Source organism: Macrosteles quadrilineatus, unplaced genomic scaffold (assembly GCF_028750875.1).
Source record: "Macrosteles quadrilineatus isolate MER2022 unplaced genomic scaffold, UCM_ALF_1.0 Scaffold_2__2_contigs__length_208266976, whole genome shotgun sequence".
NCBI lineage: Eukaryota > Metazoa > Arthropoda > Insecta > Hemiptera > Cicadellidae > Macrosteles > Macrosteles quadrilineatus.
In genome coordinates, this window is record NW_026542595.1 from 153,733,965 (window position 1) to 153,756,988 (window position 23,024).

Below are 23,024 nucleotides of genomic sequence, written 5' to 3' on the forward strand. Positions count from 1 at the left end.
GGAACAACACACATAACATACGGAACACACTTTAACCACAAAAGCAAATTAATTGTGAACAACATGTAAACAAAGAAAAATCGATTAAATAACGATATAAAAAATCTGCTGTTATAGTAGTTAACAACTATAAATCTGGAGGTCACTTAGCTTATTTGCCAATAACCTTTAAATGGTGGGGATATTGACCAAAGTGAATGTAATATTCTGAAAGAAAATAAAATTTCTTACAAATAACTACCATTATTTTTTTGAAAATGCTTAATAAAGACAGCCAAATGTTAGCTACAAATAGAATCTTGAAAAACGTTTATAACTTTTATACACGTTTATAATTATTTTCAAATCTTCACAAATTAAGCTTTCCAATGACTCGTTAACGAACAAAATCCGTCAAGTAGAAGTCTAGATTTAGTTGTACAAAGGTAAACAAAAATAGTTGTAAAACTGTATTTTCTTACTGCTATAAATTCGGAGGCTGCTTAGCTTTTTTGCAAATAACTTTAAAATGGTGAGGAATTGAACCAGTGGAGGGGGATATTGTAAAAGAGAATAACATTCCCTAAAATTTATATTACGCATTTCTTGAAAATTCTCGAAAAAGGCAGGCAAAAATTGCATCCAAATAAAAAAGGTGAAACCCCCCGTTTTCAATGTATTTCTTGTGTAAAATATGTTTTTTTTTTAGTTTTTTACCTTAAATCATTACAAAGTAAAACTTTTATCATTACTTATTAATCTACACAAATTAAGCTTTTAAACGACCCACTAAATTAATAAATTTGGTCCAGTAGAACTCTAGATTTAGTTGTACACAGATTTTAACACTGGATAATAAGTAAGGATTATAAGTAGGAGTAGATGGTAATATGTGTACAATAGTATAACATTGTAGCCAATTAAAACCTTAATCTAACGATTCACAACCTAGGCTTACTAGACGATGTACCTGTTTGCTCTGGAAGCTCCTCGGGTGAACTCCACGATGTTCTCCTTGGCATCAGACACGACTGTCGAAGGAGTGTCGTCCTCATCTTCCCCCTCAGCATCGTCCCCAGGAACTCCTCGGTATTCGCTGTGGCGAGGATGCTGCTTGGTGGGCGCTACTACGGCCACCTCCGTGTAGTGGTTGGCAGTAGGAGCCTATACAGTGAGCCATCTTTGGTTTTAGTGGTAGCCTAATTACCTAATATGTTCTATGCGAGAAGTGAAAATTTCCTCTAATATACAGCGTGTCCCACGAAGAGGTTGATATTTCTAATCAATATATCAGTCGCAAGTTATTTGCTACAAACTTGGAGCTCTTCAGTAAAGATAAACAATTTTGTAAGAAATACATTCCATCCTCGTTTGATTCTAATTAATCAGAACATAATGGTGAAGCAAGACAATAAGACCAAAATTACCGTATATACTAGCGTAATAAAAAGTGCAATTTGATTTTTAGACATAAGTTTGAATCAAGCGTTATGAATAAAGTTAATTGTATTTATGGTTTGATACTATTAAATATACTTAATTGATTTAGTTTTTTCTCCTTAAGTAACATATCAAAAATAAGGAATTTGTTTAAAATAGGTTTGCAATTACTGTTACCTTAATGAAAACACACATTATTTTAGTGTTCCGCACATTTGTTCTGATCAGACGGCATCAACTTGGACTCAAGGTTTTTTTTTATATTTTTAATGTTTGTCTTTCAGCTGCAGAGTTTTGAAGTACGTAGCTTGATTGAACATCTGGTATATTAATAAGAAAATATTGAACTCTTCTTGGGACACCTTATATAGTCGAAAGATCTGAATAAACAACTAACTCGAGCATTATAAAACAAAAATTATCTCTTAAATTGAGGTATTGGGTTTTAACATACATCCATGTTTGTTAAAAGGTGATAAACATATCCTAACACATTTATAATTCCTCAAACAATCACTACATGGATAGATTTCCCACGTTTGGGTTTCAGAACTCAACATGTAACATTGGGGTTTTTTTTGGGGATTCATAATAATATTTTTCTCAATAACTTACTGAGGTTGAATATGTTGCACCATCTGGTCTAGAATTCTATTTCGTCATATAAAAGGTACAAGAGTGAAAGTGGTACCTTGTGAAAGTGGTAAAACCTAAACATTACCTCTACCATAAAGTAAGATATGTATTATAGATAGAAACTAATTCTAAATATGAAACTTAATCAAACCACGTGGACAATTTCCAGAGTAGACGTTACACTTTTTTACTCCCAAAGGGTTTAATAAATGATAACCATTGCTAGTTGGATTGTTTGATAGTCCAATTAGTAACAGTATTTTATTTCAACACAAAGGAAAACTAATGTTATTTGCTGGCAAGGTCGAGAACAATGACAGCTCAGTACATTGAACAACAATCCAACTTAAAAACATTTTAAACAAAAGAATACATAAGTAAATTTGGAATTACCTAATGGTGTTCTGAAAACAGAACGTAAATATGCTGTTGACAGAATAATCATATAATTATAATTGTACTATATAATTATATAATAATTATGGGAGTATATGATTATTCTGTCAACACTATATTTACGTTCTGTTTTCAGAACACCATTAGGTAATTCCAAATTTTCTCATGTATTTTTTGGTTTAAAATACTCAGACTCTTCTTCAGAATCATAAATTTCTAAACGAATGGGCATATAATAAAAACTTATTTGCAAATATTACCTACCAGAGGCCCGCAGCTCTTGTGGTTCAGTTCCATCTTTTCGTAGCTCTCTTTCCTCGCTCTAGGCATCCCGTGCTTCTGCTTGACTGAACACATACACACCACCACCAGACAGGAGGCGGCGACGAAAAGTACAGCGACGATGATACTAGCGAGCAGAACGTTCCAAGAGAACCCTGCTTCTCTGACTCTCTTGATCACTTCCAGCGTTACGTTCCCTTCCACTCTACCAGCTTTGTTTTCTGCAGTACACAGATAAACTCCGGCATCTTGCAAATCAAGATTTACTATAGTCAAGTATGTCACTTTCTCCCCCACAGTTATAACGTAAGGCCTCTTCGCACTAGTCACTCCCGAAGAAACGTTAGGAAGAATACGGCTTTTCCAGTACCATCTCACGACAGGGTCTGGGCTCCCAGATATCAGACAGGAGAGGGATACATTTCCTCCCTCGGTACCTGAAAATACTTCACTGTGAGCAGCAATGGAAGGTATGCAAGCGAAGTCGTCAAGATTTAACCTATCCCAAGATTTTCCGTGGAGTCTACGGGGGACTTTACACACCGGTGGGGCACTAGAGGGAATGTTCTGCCGTAGCATCCACTCCCTGAGTTCTCTAATTGAACACGAACAATTCCACGGATTCCCTGAAAGTTCTAGCCCGTGTAGATTCTGTAGAGCGGTTAGAGTCGAAGACCTTATATTACCTATTTTATTTTTATCTAGTTTCAACCACTCCAGGCTTTCATGGAGACCGTTGAAGGCACGAGGTTCCACAATTTGTAATCTACAGTCTGACATTTCCAACCGCACCAGTTGCGGGATGTGGCTGAAAGCGTCGTTCATCACCCTTAGAATTGGATTACCACTCAATTTTAACTCTCTTAGCTCCGCTATTGAGTCAAAAATATGAGAAGGAACAGCAAGAAGAACATTGTAACTTAAGTCTAGCTCTACTAAATTTTTCAATTTTCTAAACGCATATCTGTCCAACGATTTTATTCTACACTTTGCAACAAATATTTTCTGTAGATTGAGTAGATCTGCTTTGCTGAATGCGTCTCTACCTATCTCTGCCAGATTGTTTCCTGTAAGGTCTATAACTTGGGTTCCCGCGTCTAGAGACAGCGGTATTGTGGAGAAGTTGGCGTTCAAACACAACACTGCTTCTTTGCCGCTCTTCCACTTGCACTCGCATAGTGAAGGACAAGTCCCCGCCACTACTCCTGCCACACAACACGCCAGTGCGACCAGCAGGTGCGGCACCTCCGTGTCCGCCATACTGCCAACTTCATCACCTCTCCATTGTTGCCAATCTGTAACAATACGAGACAAGATAACAAAGAAATATGTCCTCTTCATTTCTGAGAACATTCAGCTAATTATGAAAACACTTATTGCTTAAACTAATTGGTTGTGGCTATTATTCGGGCGAGTATTTTGGATACGTGTTTTACGAGTTCTAAATGTAGATGAACCTCAATAACAAGACCATTGATAGCACCTCTTTCAAAAGTTTCATTTAATTAAAAATACCCTATTATCACTAATCACATGTTATGGTAAACCTTCATAAGAAGTCACCTTGATTGTCTTATTTAATAATCACATGACAATAATTGTTATTGAAAATAATAGCTGCATACTGCCAAATTCATTCAAATAATATATTAGGTCTACTTCAGTAAAGCCTATGTGTTATATACTTCAAAAGACGAAGATAAGAATTAATTGATAAAAATAATTTGTCCGTATAAACAATAAAAAGTGACGGTCTTAAAGTTATTATTTACTGAAACAATAATGAGAACAATTTGAAAAGCGTTGAGAAAAAGTTGGATAACAAAAAAAGTCTACTTGGACGAACTTGGTTGACAAGTAAATTTTACTGTAGGTTATGTCTACCAAGGCTCAAATACTATGAAAGGATGTTGATATGTATACTAGTATTAAAGGGTAACCAAAAGTTTATAATCGCTAAAACAAATACACTGATATAGTTTATTCTTGGTAAAAGCTTATTGAGTTAGTATATTCAATTAAAATTATTATTTTGCTGAGTAGCCTACTCTGTTTTTTAAATTCTCAAAAATTTGCTTAAAAAAGCCAAATTGCTTGGATTTACATATAGATCGGTTGTAAACTAAATGCAAACAAAGTCATTTGCAGCTCTGTATAATCAAAATGACTAATTCTTGTTTGTCCGGTAGAATAAAGTTTGTCATCGAACTTTAACGATAACATGTCAATTGAAAAATATAAGCTTTAATATTAAATAAGCTATTTCTTTGACAACTAATTGATAATTAACAATAAAAAGTGATCATTAACAAGTTATGTTTTGTGTGTTGTTCCAAAGTAATGTGCTTAATCTGTAAGATTAATGTTAGCGAGTAAAGTGGTGTATTGATTTCATGACCATTATTTTACTAGGGATAGTTGCATTTAACCACAACGGGCCTTGTTGCTTGTACAATTATAATAAACTAGTGAACATATCGTTCGAAATCGAGCAATTGCAAAGAGGTAAAGTAGTTATTTAAAAACAAATAAATTATTTAAAAACTAATAAAAGTCATAATTTCCGATGAAATTAAAAGGCTCAACTCATAGATTACGTACCTAACAGTTTCATTAACATTTCTTGTAAATATTTTATCATTTTCCAAGAGCGGTTCTGGTTTTTTAGTATATTCTACAAAATGTTTCCCACATATAGCCGCATTAGGTTGTCCATGTTGATCTTCGTCATCAATGATAATGAAGTCTGCATGGTACCCATTGTCACCAGTACGTTTACAGTTTTCATTCATTTTTATAGCGATTACGTTTTGTTTACGTTACTTAAGAACTGCCTGATTTTCTGCATAACCTCTCTGTCACAATTTTATTTGCTTCAATTGGCTTTAATTTGGTTAGTTACTGTTATAACGTAGGCTAAGCTATATTTACCAGAAAAATGCAGAATTGACAGGCCTTATGTTGTTCAGATGGTTTTTGTTTCCCTTAAAAATGTGAATAATAAAGTGAATAAAGCCAATCCTTTAATGAAAGGTTTCTTGGATGTAGTCATTATAAAATCACTTGACTATTATGTCAGTGTCTGTTGGCTGCGATTGTTTTAGTCCACCATCTGGGGTCGGAGGCGTGGAGTTGGCTGCTGGAGGAGGTCCCTGACGCGATCCCACGGCGTCACATCCGCCGTATGCTGAAGCCTCGCTGTCTGGACGTCTGCGAACTGCATGATAGTCGGGATCTGCGCTGAGCTCTGGGTGACTACGTTCCAAACGTACCTCACGGATTTGGTGGCACGCCAAAGGCTCCTACTCTGGGTCGTCAGCGGTTTCCTGCACAAATTCCTGCAGGTGAGATGATACCAAGCAGGTGCTGCGTAGGTCAGCTCCGACCGTAGGTCAGTAGGGCCGTGTATAGTGAGATCTTCTTCCGGATGGGCAGTCACCTGGCGTTGAACTGCCGAGACTTCCGATGCCGTTCTAGGCAAGATGGCGGACTCTCTCTCTCCACGTGGGGCATCATGGCCATTTTCTTGTCAAGCAGCACCCCCAGGTACTTAACTGTCTTCTTCCAGGAGACTGGGCGGCTGTCAATAGATGGTACCCATCTGCCTGTTGTCTGGTTCGTGTAAAACTGATGGCGTCGCACTTGTTAACGTTGACCTTGATCCTCGACTTGTTCAGCCAGGGTTGTAGGAGATCCAGCTGTCGTTGGACGTAAATACCCGACATCGTCAGGTTGGCGGAGGTGGATATGAACAACACATCCTCTGCATAGAGTGACAGCTGGAATGTGGGGGCGAGCGGCATGTCATTGGTGCCTGTTGCACACCTGCAGAGATGGGTCGGGGGTGGAGTACTTCTGATTGACGCGGACGCTGAAGCTACGTTGGTAGAGGTAACTTTTCATCAATTTTAAGATGCATCCAGGTAATGGGGGGGATGCCAGTTTGTAAAGTAGTCCCTCGTGCCACACTAGGTCGAAAGCCTTGCTGACGTCAATCAGGGCAGACGTGGCGTGGTTCTTGCTTTTCAGAGCTCCGGAGATGCTGTTGATGACTCGTTTGAGAGTGTTTGAGTGACCTCTTCTAAAGCCGTAATATTTTGTCCTGATTAAGTTTTGATGGCAATGCCAACGCAGCTGGTCCTATCGTATATTCTGGCTTACACCGAGCTGCGGCTTCTGGGTGGCGGCCATCATTCACTCGGCCGAACACCTACTTCCAGCTACCTGGACTTCAGCAAGGTTATCACGGTCAGGTCAGTCCAGTCCATTCGGAGGATTTCACTGTTCAACATCAGATATGAAGAAATTTTTAGTTGACATCAACGCTTAAAAGAAAACAAAAAAACACGGTAATCTTTTTACCTGTAGTTTAATTTTTTGGTTCCCTTCAAATTTGCTTAAATATCTGGTTTTGCCTTTTTTATTTTACTATTTTGTTTTCAATTAAATTTCATTCCATATTTTTTAACACCACTTCAGTGAGGATGAATAAATTTACTATTGGTTGTGATAAACTGCTTGGTGTCAATGCAGGGCGGCCACATATTTGTCTTATATCTGTGATATCTGTAATTTCCGTGTTTGTCAATGTCAGTTATTTATTTTGTATATGTATAGGCTTTATCTCCGTTATTTTAAAGAATTTATTTCAAGCTGGCCCACTAGTCTTTCACGTCTTTAATTTTAAGTTAATAGTAACTTAGGTCTAATTAAGAATGATTACTTTATATTTTAAATGAAATTGTTTATATTTTAAATTAATTTTTTATCATATTTTTGAAACCTTTTAAAAATTAAGTTCATTATTTTGGCTAGGGCATTGCATTTTAAATCAAAGGGAGAATTTCTTCTTGTTAGTTATTAAGTTATTATTATTATATTTATATTTTGCGTCCAGCCAGCTCTTGCCTTGTTATTGTTTGGTCCTCCACCACTTAGCAATATTGGGCCGAAATCCCACTTTTAATTTTGCGCTTCAAAGAACTTTATCCTTTTAATCAATGGAGTTGGGACTTCGGTCAACATGTTTTTGGAGGAATATCGTTGTATGTTGTATTATGTCAAACAACTGTTCGTACAAAAGTAGTCAAGTAAAGCCTTAAAATAATTATGTTAACGTTTCCATGGAATCACCTTCATTCCCGGTGGAATATTTTTTTCAACATGCGGTATTTTAACAGATTTCTCAAGACCGTGGAGTTTATGTATAAGATAGGTAAGCCTTATCTAGATCAGGAAGAATTTAGGGAAAAACAAAGGGAGGGTTATCCGTACATGATGGGCAAAATTGTAAATAACAAAATCGTTATAGTTAGAATGAAAAATGGGGTTGAATTGGCAGATTAATTGGGCGAACGAGGTATGTGTGTGAGTATGTGTGGTGTATGTGTGGGGGTGTGTATGTGTTGCGTACGTATGACTGTGTGTGTGTGTGTCGCGTGATTTCGGTTTTTTTCTAAATTAGGGGCTTATAGGGTTGCAACTATAGACCATCGTGTGACGGGCAACCTCCCCTGGAGTCCCCCCTCTCCCCCAGCTTTAACATCACTCAGTGGGAGCCCGTCACACGATGTATCCCATCAACATCAGGGGCAGGATGTAACAACCACTCAAGCAGAAGAGCATCCACGATGTACCCCAACAACATCAGGGGCAGGATGTAACAACCACTCAAGCAGAAGAGCATCCACGATGTACCCCAACAACATCAGGGGCAGGATGTAACAACCACTCAAGCAGAAGATTATCCACGATGTACCCCATCAACATCAGGGGCAGGATGTAACAACCACTCAAGCAGAAGAGCATCCACGATGTACCCCAACAACATCAGGGGCAGGATGTAACAACCACTCAAGCAGAAGAGCATCCACGATGTACCCCAACAACATCAGGGGCAGGATGTAACAACCACTCAAGCAGAAGAGCATCCACGATGTACCCCAACAACATCAGGGGCAGGATGTAACAACCACTCAAGCAGAAGAGCATCCACGATGTACCCCAACAACATCAGGGGCAGGATGTAACAACCACTCAAGCAGAAGAGCATCCACGATGTACCCCATCAACATCAGAGGCTGTATGTAACAACCACTCAAGCAGAAGAGCATCCACGATGTACCCCAACAACATCAGGGGCTGTATGTAACAACCACTCAAGCAGAAGAGCATCCACGATGTACCCCATCAACATCAGAGGCTGTATGTAATAACCACTCAAGCAGAAGAGCATTCACGATGTACCCCATCAACATCAGAGGCTGTATGTAACAACCACTCAAGCAGAAGAGCATCCACGATGTACCCCAACAACATCAGGGACTGTACGTAACATCTACTCAAGCAGAAGAGCATCCACGATGTACCCCATCAACATCAGGGGCAGGATGTAACAACCACTCAAGCAGAAGAGCATCCACGATGTAACCCATCAACATCAGAGGCTGTATGTAACAACCACTCAAGCAGAAGAGCATCCACGATGTACCCCATCAACATCAGAGGCTGTATGTAACAACCACTCAAGCAGAAGAGCATCCACGATGTACCCCATCAACATCAGGGGCAGGATGTAACAACCACTCAAGCAGAAGAGCATCCACGATGTACCCCATCAACATCAGAGGCTGTATGTAACAACCACTCAAGCAGAAGAGCATCCACGATGTACCCCAACAACATCAGGGGCTGTATGTAACAACCACTCAAGCAGAAGAGCATCCACGATGTACCCCATCAACATCAGAGGCTGTATGTAATAACCACTCAAGCAGAAGAGCATTCACGATGTACCCCATCAACATCAGAGGCTGTATGTAACAACCACTCAAGCAGAAGAGCATCCACGATGTACCCCAACAACATCAGGGACTGTACGTAACATCTACTCAAGCAGAAGAGCATCCACGATGTACCCCATCAACATCAGAGGCTGTATGTAACAACCACTCAAGCAGAAGAGCATCCACGATGTACCCCATCAACATCAGAGGCTGTATGTAACAACCACTCAAGCAGAAGAGCATCCACGATGTACCCCATCAACATCAGAGGCTGTATGTAACAACCACTCAAGCAGAAGAGCATCCACGATGTACCCCATCAACATCAGAGGCAGGATGTAACAACCACTCAAGCAGAAGAGCATCCACGATGTACCCCATCAACATCAGAGGCTGTATGTAACAACCACTCAAGCAGAAGAGCATCCACGATGTACCCCAACAACATCAGGGACTGTACGTAGCATCTACTCAAGCAGAAGAGCATCCACGATGTACCCCAACAACATCAGGGACTGTATGTAACAACCACTCAAGCAGAAGAGCATCCACGATGTACCCCATCAACATCAGGGACTGTATGTAACAACCACTCAAGCAGAAGAGCATCCACGATGTACCCCATCAACATCAGAGGCTGTATGTAACAACCACTCAAGCAGAAGAGCATCCACGATGTACCCCATCAACATCAGAGGCTGTATGTAACAACCACTCAAGCAGAAGAGCATCCACGATGTACCCCATCAACATCAGAGGCAGGATGTAACAACCACTCAAGCAGAAGAGCATCCACGATGTACCCCATCAACATCAGAGGCTGTATGTAACAACCACTCAAGCAGAAGAGCATCCACGATGTACCCCATCAACATCAGAGGCAGGATGTAACAACCACTCAAGCAGAAGAGCATCCACGATGTACCCCATCAACATCAGAGGCTGTATGTAACAACCACTCAAGCAGAAGAGCATCCACGATGTACCCCAACAACATCAGGGACTGTACGTAACATCTACTCAAGCAGAAGAGCGTCCACGATGTATCCAAACAAGAAGGGGGGCGCTCTAAAACTCCAACTCAACGGAGCACGCGAAGCAGAGATGGGCCAGCATGTGTAGAAAACTCATCTGGTACTTCTTAGACAAACATCACCAAAACCATGTTCATTGATTGGTCCACCATCTCGAGAGGAAATGTATTTGGAAATTTCCCAAGGTACCCCACAGATAATCCTCCTTATTGTCACAATTAACGAGATAATATACATTCCCGTACGTCATGAACTGTAATGTGTGTGTGTGTTTTTAAAGGTACAAACTAGTAGTTTTTAAACATCTATGGACACAACAGGTTTTATTAAGAAAAGCAACCTAAAATACAAAGTATGTTTGATATAACATTTACATATTCTAACATAATGAAAAATTAAAATGATAAAGGAATGTCTAAATTACTGACAATTCGTTCAATGAAATTAGTTTGGTCAGAGACAATACTAAACGATGCATTGTAACCTAAATTTTTTTTCAATTCCATGTATCCTAGCAAACTCACCAATTTTTTCTAGGTCTATTAATCAATTTGCTCCGATCAAATTTAAATTCTAGTGTTAAGAGTTCTAGTGTCCAAGAGTAACTTATTTTGTTCTGGGTTACATGTTTAACCTTCTCCGCATGACAATCATGACTGTTTTATATTACGTCGAAAACTGCATCATATGCCACTACATTTGTCGTTAACAAGTACCAAACATAAGATACCAATCGTGTATTTACGGTACATGTTCGTTAAACTTTTGTGGCTGAAAACAAAAGCATCAACAAATAGAATACTGCACAACCAATACTAGAAGTGAATATTAAAACTTATTGCAATACTAACTTTTCTAATAAAAAAATATACAATAATAGATGCTTGTGCTACGTTGTACATGCTAGTAGCACACTTCGAACGCGTTGTTGTATTATCTAGGACGAGTATGCATACAATACACCAATAGATCGAGGGTTCACATGTTCTCGTGAATTACCATATTGTGTCATAGGCCTGGATAAGAGGGGCGAGCTTTGCACTGTGTAGGTCAAGTAATTTGGACACTTAAAGAATCATATAAATAACGAGTTTTGGTTTTATTTAGGTCTGTCAAAATAACCTTGAAGGATTTTAAAAATTCTCTTGATTAACCAAACATTCGTACACCTGATAAAAACATTCGCCAACACTCTTTGAGCTTTTTGGTTCAAATTTTCAGCAGGCACTAATCATTCAACATCAATACCAGCTATTTATAATAATGCACTTTGGCCAGGACAATAATCATTGTTTTCGAAGACATTTAATTTTTGAACTAGGTACCTTAATCCTTTGTTCTTGCAGAATGAAGTTAAAATTCTCCAATATATTTCATTATATATTGCAAGAACAAAGGCTTAAGGTAACTAGTTCAAAAATTAAATATTCTAGTTCTTGCCACTGGGAAAATACATAAACTCATCATTTCGAAGACACTTTCCAAGATTGCTTTATCTATTTGTTTTTCGCGAATTATAATCTGCTTTGACACTTTCCTATTAGCTAAATTTGAAGAGTCTTTGCGTTGGAAACTGGGAAAAACTAGCCATAGTTTTTTTATGTATGAAAATTTTAATAATTTAACATCGTGGAAAAGATCATTTTTTATTCTAGGTGGATGCATTTTAAAGGATTAAGTTCAAAGTTAGTTTGTAATCTAAAAAAATTGAGTTTAATGATTTTTTACGCATAAATGTGAACGCAACCTGAGACGAGGACCAACATAACGACGGTTTTTACTGAGAAATATTTTCCAAGAGAACGGGTTTGAATCAGCCGCTGATCCGTCTCAGCGTACTGCTGACGGCTTTAATTGTGTTGATTACCGGAGCTGCTGCCGAGATGCTGACACGGTTTTGGTATCTTAGGAAAGGATCATACTCATATATTAATGGCTTTTATTGTTGAGCTTTTTAATAAAGATCTTTCTCATAAGAAATATTTACTCATAAGAAATGTTTACGTCATTTATCATGAATCTGGATAGTTTGAACGAGAGAAATTATAATACATTGACCAGTTTTAATTCTTTATTTTACTCACTCGCATGGCAAACTTTGCATGGTAGCAAATACAAGAATCAAATGACGTAAACAAAAAACAAATAACAGGTCTGGATTTGGAGTATAATTCTTTTAGTATTAGAATATAGGAACCAATTTGTGCTCAGATAGGATATAAAATTGTGTAGGTTTACACCCTTTAAATAAATTACATTTTTAATCCATCAATGTTCCTTCAGGTGTCGTCAAAGTTCTATTTGTTTCTGATGACATTCCCTGATAATTACCACATTTAACTAAGAAACAAATATTAAAAATTGATAACTTATCAAGTTATAATGTATAAAAGGTTAGTGGTTTCCTAGATTAGTATAAGGTTAATAAATAAATAAATAACTGCCGACAACCATTGATATTAAATTTTGATTTAAAATGTAAGTCACTTAATTTATGCATCTAAGTGAAAATAAGTATTATTAATTAGAGATTAGTAATATTAAAAACAACTGTAGCCCAAAGATAAATGTAAAAAAGTTAAACAGAAAACTGCTTCTCAAGAGCTTACGACAATTTTCAGGAAAAGGAAAATAGGGTATCAACAACGTTTTAGAGTAATTGTATTTAGTACTTTGTTTAACTTTTCATCGTGAAAGAAGTATTAATTTCATTTTAAATTATTTTTTGTTGTATTTTATATTTTCAAACACGCTTCAGTATTTTAGAGTCAACCAAATGCTTCTCACTTAATATTTAGGGCAAATTTTACACTAAGTACTTGACTTTTTTATTTGATTCTTGAATATCAACAGAAATAATCAGTTATTGTCATTCTATCTATTTATTTTAAGTTCCCAAGTGAGAAAAATAGTCAATCAGCAAAGAGAAAACGCAAATTAACTCAAGCGTTGTCATAAACAAATCATACAAATTTTTTTTCCAAATTAACCCTTTGAGATGATAAATTCAGTTGTGTAACCAGTTTTGATTCATCTATAAAGTAAACCTAACCTTTAAAAAATGTTGATACAAAATGATTTTTGCAAACATATTCTGCAGAGCATAGACTCAATACCAAAATGAATAAGGAACATAAACATTAAGGAAGGTATTGTGTAGTATTTTCACTTAATGTATGCGACACTGTAACTGCACTCAAGCTTTGCTTCGCAGGGACCTAATTTCAGAGTGTTTTATGTAAAAAATCATATGTAATGTTTCTTTTTCTGAATAGATTGAATTGAAAGATATGGAAGTTACGATGTATTTTTATCCTGTGCAGTATTGGTCGGAGAATGAACGGTTCTAATACAAGTACTGTACAAAACTGACCTTGTATGGACACGATATGTTTCAACTGATAATGTTTAACAAACCGTTGATTTACAGTATTTACAGATAAAGTTGGATGTTTAAAACCCATCTGTCAACTAAACTGAAAATATGGAGTCGAGAGAAACTCCTAAACTGCCCACAGCTGTTACTTCCGCTCTTTAAACAGAAGTGTAATATTTTAATTTTATACTCTTTAATTTTATATCTGGACTATTACATTTAAAAGTAAATTTTCAAACCAAACTGTCAAGTTAGTATTCATTTCAGTAATTAAATTATAAAGTTATCATCATCACTTAGTATACTTTGGCTAGTACTTTTTTTCGGTGTTGATCGAAAAAGGATAGAATATATTTGTTTCCTAATCATGTTTGAAGAGGAGGTCTAACGATTCCGTTATTCAGAGGATATTCAATTTTTAAGTACATCGTCAAATTTGTTAAATATCAAATTTCTTTGTTCAATCCTCGTCTTATTTGATGAAATCATGCTTTTCTGTGTTTTATACTGCCTACGAAAACATTTATTTGATTTTCACAACAGTAATCTAAATACTTATCTAGAGCTTTGCTTAGAACACATGTTTTAGGTCATGACTAAATCTTCACAATATGATCTAGACACACGTTTTTTCACACGTTTTATTAGCGAGAAATATTTAAGAGAAACCTCTTCGACAGGTAACAGTTGATTATCAAAATTAATTGTCAATATACGCTTATAAATTTGTTTGAATTTAATTCCTCGTAAAATAAATAAATATACAGTAACTAATCCATTGAACTCCAACAATGGAACGGTTCGTAAAATAAGTATGTTCGTATAACAGAAGACCGTTAAATGAATACTACAATCTTTTAAACGAAGTTCCGCTTACGTTGCCAAGTATAGTCCATTGTGCAATGTCAATACGGCTGAAAGATATATTGCGTCAGCCGTATAGAAATACACGTCTATTCGTTTGGTCAGATATTTCCCCTTTTTACAAAAGTCCTTTTGTATTGGTCGATTTGATTTTACAAACAAATATCCTGCTGTAAATAACATTATAAAGTTTGCGTTGGGTTTTTTTTCAATGAACTACTCAGATAAATATTTCTTATTTTACCTAATTGTAGTAATGTTTGTTTAGTTTTCAATGGATAGAGTTTTCTAATGTAGAGAAGTAAATGTCTCCCCAGCTGATAAAGACGGAAATATTTTTTTAAGGGGTTTGGCAGGATTTAAACTCGAGTGCTTGGGATGAACTAAATGTGGTCGCCAAACTCTTTATAATGGCTCTTAATAACAATATCTATTCTCTAACCATACGATCTGTCATCATTCTTGAATATGTCAAGTTAGTTAAGAATTTACAAGAAGTCACTTCCAAAATTTGACCAAGATAAGGAAAAAACATCTAAATTTACTCGAATTAGCCCAGGTGTAATATTTTATTGGTTATTAAACCACTTAGAAAATAACATCATAAGAAAACTATGCTAAAAAGGGAACTATGGTATATGGTTTTTTTGCTAGCTATTTTATCATCCGTTGAGTATATAGCTTCAATGAAACTTACTATGGGACTAATGAACAAGTTTGAAAATACAAAAATCAACAGAGGTTACAAAAACATAATCAGAAACAAATTTTTTCTCGTAAAAATGAGAACCTCGAGAAGTCGGATACAAAAAAAAACCATATGCACAAATAAACCCATAGCGAAATAACATATAATTTATCGCTGAATCAAATTTAGCAAATTTAAAAAAAAAACAGTCCAAATTATAAGGCTTGGAAAACAATCTTATCTTTTACCTCTTTTCCTGGTTTATAAACCTGATTCACCACTTTAAAGGTAAACATTATTAACTAGATAGAGCAGTGCGGAAGGGACGCTGTTTGTTTGGAGGGGTGGGCTCTCTGGGTTGTTTTGAGGGTTAAAGGCTAAATGTGGTGAAAAAATGTGTGTTTGCGTGCAGTCAGTCAGTTGCGGGCTACATTAAGCTGGTATCGCTCCCCTGGCCATCAAATACTAACCCCGTCTCTTTTGGGTTTTAACGTTCATAACCCTATTTTATACTTTAGGTTAGAAAAATAAACATACGTATATTATTTAGGCCCATTAGTTCAAATTATGCTATGTATAACTAAAACCCGTATAGCTTTTAATTTAAATATAAGAAATAATGTAAATATAAGAAGGGCAAAACAACGGTGTGTGTATACATTTTAGAGGTTTTTAACAATAATTTTAATACTATTAAAATCCACGAAGGTATTTTTCAGGGGTATATATTTAAAACATTTTTTACGTTTTTATTGGTTTTTACAGAAAAATATGTTTACTCTGGTAAATAAAAAAAATACTCCTAATTATAACAACATTGGTTTGGGTAAATGTGTTTTTCTTTATTCAAAATAACGTAATACAAATAAAATATCCTAAAAAAGATATATAAGATATATAAACGAAATATTGGTCTCCTTGTTTCTACAGAAAGCTAGAATGATGGATGAAAAACAGTTAACAAAATTCATACTAGTTAGTTATTCTAATAATTATTTTATAATTACGGGTTTGGAATAGTTTGAAAACGTACAGAAGTAATAAACAATTGTATTAGGAATAATTATATTTCGTAATATAAAAGCTGTAAAGTGGTACTTTACGTTTGGCACGATGTTAGTTAGACGCTTTATGAGAGAATGTGTGTGAATAATAATGTCGATTTATAACCCGTCTTTATTGACAACACGTGTTATATTGGTAATATGCAGATGCTTAGTGAACTTGATTGGCAATATATTATGGTTAATAATATATTGCCAATCTAGTTTGCCAGAACCTTATAACTATTGCACCATTAAATTGTTTTATCGTGAAATGTAAAACAAAATAAAACCTTTATGGGTTCTGTTACTATATTTAAAAACACAGCCTAAAATGCCTAATTTGTGACAAATTAAAAACACGTAATTGTGTAAAAAAAACCCACAAATAGTATATTTATCACCATGGCCTAAAGTCAGGGAGTGAGCTAGTCTAGTTATAGAGCGCGGGACTTCGGTCTCCGATGTCTCGGGCTCAAATCCACCAATCGAAAAGTTATAGTGCCGAAATCCTTCAGGAATAGCCTAAAAACAGTTCCAGGGCTATAACCATTGACTATATATAACCTACTTTAAAGGTTGTGAAGGTAAGACAACAAAACTAAGCCTAAGTGACTTGTCATAAGCTCATGATTGACACTAAACTGAAATAAAAATAAAAATGTAAAACCGTAGTTTAAAGACATCAAGAATCACACACAATAATAAACTTATATTCGTAAATTTTAACTTGTTGTTAAAATTTATTAGAGTAAATGTCTATGTTACTGTGGTATAACATGGAATACGAAACGATAATAAAAAATAATAAAAAAACTAAAGAAAAATTCTAAAACGGACAAAATATGTTACCATTTCAAGATAAGCAAAAATATTAATTTATAATACATTGATGATATCAATGTTGACGACGGTAAAGTTCTCGACTAAAAATACCACTACACATTCTCAGTTCAATATATCATACCTGTGTATTCACTCGCACAAAATGGAGTAATAGTGACGCGGGGAGGAGGTTTTCAATGGAGCGTTGCTGTTGTAGAAGGGGGGGGTTAAGTGTTGGTGAAAAATGGGTGTCTGCGTGCTCTCAACGTTTGTAACCAACATTAAGCTTGTATCCAACACGTGATGTAAACTGTGAGGCGTTCTATCTCTACTTTGTTCATGATCCACTAAACTCGTTATTGTGTAACCTTTTGAAAATATCCAGTTTTACGGTTTGGTTGACTCGGCGAATTCAGGCTCTGAAACGTTTTACTAGATATTTCGCATAAAAAGGAGTTTAAAAAGGTAATATTTTTGTTAGTTTTTCATCCTATAAAAAGTTATTTTCACTTTTAAATTCCTTAATTCCTTAAATCATACACAAAGTTTTAAATTAAATTTTATTTTAGAAATACATTATTCTTTTTGCACTAAATTTGAGTAAAAAATTCTTATGTAATGTATGTTGAAATTTATATAACCAAAAAAGACTCACTAAAATCATTTAGTCAAATTATTTCCTTTGAGGAAACCAAAAAACTTCTCACACATAAATAAAATGGTGTAAATTGCATTTTAGTGATCTTCTTTATAGAGGAGTAGCTAAAAGAATGGTATTTGTACTAACACCAATTTTTATACCTAATGGAAACATCACGATCCTAAATACTCAGATACAACTTAATAACATTTGTATTATAAAGGAATGTAATGGGGTTCCTCTTGGTATTAATCTATAAAGTAACAAGCAAAAATGTAAGTTTCCAAAATATATTTTTATTTCCGTGTAGAGGGTGGTAAAATAATTCCCCTAAAAATGTTCTTATTCGCGGGGTTACTGAGACGGAAACACTACTTGCGAATGAACAAACCAGTTCTACTCATCCTTCAACGCCCTATGCGCACTACTTTTTAAGTTTGTACACGTTTGTAAAGTATCCATATATAAATCCTTAAGTACCCATGTACTTTTGAGAAAACTACAAGTCACACTCCTATAAACCAAATATTTAAAATGAAAAAAACTATCCATTATTTCATAAATTGCCCTTTAAGGTCGTAATTCCTTTCTAAAGGGAACTTTCCATACATGTTACAAATATTTTATGGTTTTATTATTATTTATGAAGTCAAGTGGGGTGAAGCCCGTGGGTAACAGCTAGTTACAGTAATGAATTATATTGGATAGATGATATTTATATACAAATCATTTTAATATATAACATAAATATATTAATTCAAACGGTTTCATCATTTTAAAACACCTAGGCCAAGGCCAATAAATATTAGCCCACCTAACGTATGCTACTTATTTGGAATCAATAAATATTCCTTCATTTAAAAGATTTTATAACCATTGATGTATCAACCCAGGCTCTCTTTTCAATTTATTAAAGTGAATGTGCTATGAAAATAATACAATTGATATATTTTCATGTAAAAAGTAGGACAATTACAATGTAGGTTATACTTTTTCGTATAAATTACCTGGCTTTATTCCTTCTACTAAATACACTACAACATGGCTTATTGAATATTTCTGCATGTTTATTTTCAGCACAGAAGCATAAACACTACCTACAGTACTGAGAGTGTTTAATGTATTGGCTGCAGACCAACACACACCGTGGACCAGCATATTTTAGTCGCCAGATTAAGATAAGCTCCGCGTTTTGTTTAATGCATCACTCCATTATCAAAATGGTTCGCTAATGCATCTCGGAAACTAGGGCCCAATTCCCCGGATGGAATTTTATGTCATCTCTCAATTTTTATTATTCAGAGATAGAATATATAAAATGTAGTAAAACTTTTATCCAAAAGCGTATTTTTGATTATACACAGTTGTATACAGATTGACGTATGTTACAAAATGTGGAAGATATCGGTCATTTATTTATATGTTCCAAAATCTAACATAAAGTAGGAGAGACTTTAAAAAAAAACTAAATAAATATTTCTGATCTAGTATTCTTATTCATCTATACTATTATAAAATTGAGGTTGTATCTGTCTGTCTGGGCAGCTGTAACGACTAAAATGCCGATGCAGCCAAAATTAAAAGACGGTTTACATTTCTAGGAATGCCTTAGAGTTTCTCTCGGGCCACGCCCCTTGGATGTCCAAAGTTTTGAGGTGAGGTTTTCTAAAGTCAATAATTTGATTCTATGGAAGCATGAAAAACTCACAAGGTTTACCTTTCCTTTGGCATTTAAATGCAAACAACCAAAACTGCTAAATGGTTATTTAACAATTTCAGACTGATGACCCAAACAAATTAAATATAATATTTTACACAGCACTATGTGGTAGGAAAAAAGATTCTACAACCGTTGCTGTATCAACCCAGGCTTCCAAGCAGTTCTTAGATTTCTTACACAGTTTTTATCATGTTTGTTAATTTTTTATTTATTAAAAACGTACTTATTTTTTGTCAATATCTAATCTCATCTAATCTAAACTATCTGCATGTAGAAATTAGTCTGCGTTTTAGGTTTTAATAACATGATTTGTACCTGTGATAGCTTTTACTGATCTATAATTATTAATTAATAAAGAAATTATAGTTCCTATATCGCATGTTGTTCTTTTGCATATAGTCTGTTGTTTTTACTATGATGCATACCTGGCATCATAGTATCTGTTGATTTTTTATTACTTTTAGTGAATTGCCCTATAGGGAAGTGGATATTTTTATTTATAATATCTACCTTTGCATAGGCTAAGTTTATATTATACTTGTTACAGTAATCTGCATTTGCATGTCTTGTTTTTTAATTGTATTTCATTGCTTGTTGCATAACAATATAATGTTGCTCTGTACGTGTTTTGTGATCAACGAGGAAACTGAATTTGAATATAACGCCGTACGACTTAATGTGTAATGTCCCTATAGTAACAGAGAAGAATCAATTATATATTTAAACAAAACTCCTAAAAATTTATATCTACCGTTTTTCAATCAATAAACTACACCCATTTTACTGTTTCATTGTTTTGTTTAACTGAAATCAAATATATTGCACAAAGGAAAAGAACAATTCTACCGGAGAAATAATAGAAACCAGAACGAAATGGCTGCGATATAAATCACACGAACGTGATGCGATTCCAGCTGTAAAGGGGAAAGTCAGAAAGAGGCCAATGTGACCACCTTTGCGAAGACAAATAGTAAACAATCAATACAGTAGCCGTTATATTGCTTCTGTAGACATATGTGATTTGTTTTACGGGCTGGCAGCTCTGCAGAGTGTTGTAAAGGTAAAGTAGTGAGCGTTCTAAAATCTAATTAACGTTCACTGAGGTATTTGAGGTACGTGTAACGTTTATTGTAATAGCTCCAAAAGAACTGTAATTACTCTTTTTATTCATGAACGCCTTCTTTGCAGGTCCCCGAATACAAAGTAATCAGTGAAATATTATTTACAAACACCTTATTAACGAATATAATAAAATATTGAAGAGTAGGTCATGGCATGAATTGAAATTTTAGTTACTCACGGTAACGGCAGTAAAAACTAACTACTTGTAAGTTTTGCAAAAGGTCAACTTGCAGTCTATATTACTAAAAATTGTGGATGAAACCGACTGTAAACGACAAAAAACACTAACATATATTTGATTATCGCAATATTATCTAGATTTGTTCGGAACTGTATAGTAAGTACCTGTTTGAGTGTAGTTGAAATTGGGCGTGTCAAAATTGTTTATTGTGAGTATAGCAAGATACTTCATTCGCCAATTTAAAAATTAGTTAAGGGAATACAAGGTGTTCAATAATACAGTAGAGTCCCGAAAACTCGGCGTAATGTGGACTGGAAGAGTGTCGAGTTTGTGAAATGTCGGGTTATTACGACATTATTTGTTTTGTTTTGGGAACTAAGGTTATAAATAAGAACACTACAATTTGTAATCCTTTTAGCTGCCTTATTTATTTATATTCATATTACAAGTCAGTATTAAGTCATCAGATATAGTACAATAAATCCTTGGTACAAGTTGGGAATGATTTAACTTGAGCCTATGTTTAACTCGTACTCAAAAATCACTAATTTTCTGAGCCAGGTGATGGCCGAGTTATCCAGACTGCCGGGTTATCGAGTGCCGAGTTTGCGAGACTCTACTGTATTATATTTCTTATCAATATTTTTTAACCACTGGGCCTGGCAAACCGACCGCGGAGTATGCACACTTTTACGCAAATCAGCTAATTAAAAAAATGAGGGATGATTGTCAATAGTCCTCCAAATATGAAACCTATATATATCCTAAACTCCATGGTCCTTCTAAGAGTCAATCGCTCGACGTAGGTAAAAAGTAGAAGGATAAAAGATAGGTCATGCAGTGAGTAATCAATAACACGCTCTCTCCATTGTCTTGAATTGTACGGCAGACAGTTTTCCAGCTAATGGCTTGGCGTAACTTGGGTTTTAATCGAAGGTGTTTTTCTCTCTCAGTAAAACGCCAGACTCTCTATTCTTTTTGAAATTGGAAACAGTTATGTAGAAAGTCCAAAAAAGGTTGAATAACATTTTAGATTATGCTAGTTATAGTGTTCCATAGTTAACGTATTTTTAACTTAAAACCAGTGTTACCCAGAGAAAAATTAAAGGTCACAGAGTATTTAGAAGTAGGCTAAAACTGAGCTAGTTCTATTGAATATCAACAGTAAGTAGTTATTAATGTCAAACTGTGGTACGGTTTTATATAAATCATTCAAATAAAAACCTACAATCGGTATCGAAAGGAGTTCAGTCAGTTAAGTAGTAATCAGAGATTAAGTTAGGCTTAGATCAATTGGCCATTATAGTGATACATTTACATTAGTCCCAGAAATATTTTAAATGTGCTGATATGTAAATGTACACTCATGTTTTGGAATTGCAAGCTTTTTGTTGCTCGTGTTTTTCCAAAATGTTCCCGAGCAGAATCGACTAAAGACAAGGATGTAATTTGTTGTTTTGCTATCAATGATGCTTCCTAAAATGAGGCCGACGTTTAAAAGTAGCAACACAAGACTTTTTTCCCTCACAAAAGTGTCACTTGCGTTAAACCTACTAAAATAAAAAAATAACTGTACTCTTTGTGAAGTCCCTACAAAAAAAACTAGGGGGTTTGACAAATTAAAAAAGAACCTGGGTCAAAAAACTTGAACTCATTGTGGGCTTTCAACTAAAAGATGTTTCAGATCTAACATTATTTCTGTAACTTCACACTTACTTTACTATAACTAAAATAGATGCTATTCAATATCAAAAAACATATTTTAAGTAGAAACAAACAACTAGCAAGAACATCTAGTGAAACCATGTCCAAGAATTCAAAACTGTAAACAAACTTCTTAAGACCAATAAAAATACTGTATACTTCCCAACGAAATAAGGCCATGATAACTAGAAATAGTTGTAAAACCATAAATTTTCTTAAAAGATACACACTTTTCCGTGTTTACTGTATAATTTAATGTAAACTAAACACTCATACGGTATGTGTAGAGTGTTAAGGGACCCGCGACCC

At 35.2% G+C, this 23,024-nt stretch overlaps 1 protein-coding gene across 1 annotated transcript in view; it reads right to left on the reverse strand.

Moving 5' to 3' along the window:
• The window catches only part of LOC128986204 (uncharacterized), a 39,933-nt gene that overhangs the window by 6,984 nt on the left and 9,925 nt on the right, over positions 1–23,024 (reverse strand). The window contains exons 2-3 of the mRNA XM_054406416.1: positions 2,716–4,028; positions 950–1,143 (exon numbers count right to left, since the gene is read on the reverse strand). Coding sequence (XP_054262391.1) covers positions 950–1,143; positions 2,716–3,993 — 1,472 coding nt within the window. The 5' untranslated portion in view covers positions 3,994–4,028. The remainder of the gene's footprint in view (positions 1–949; positions 1,144–2,715; positions 4,029–23,024) is intronic.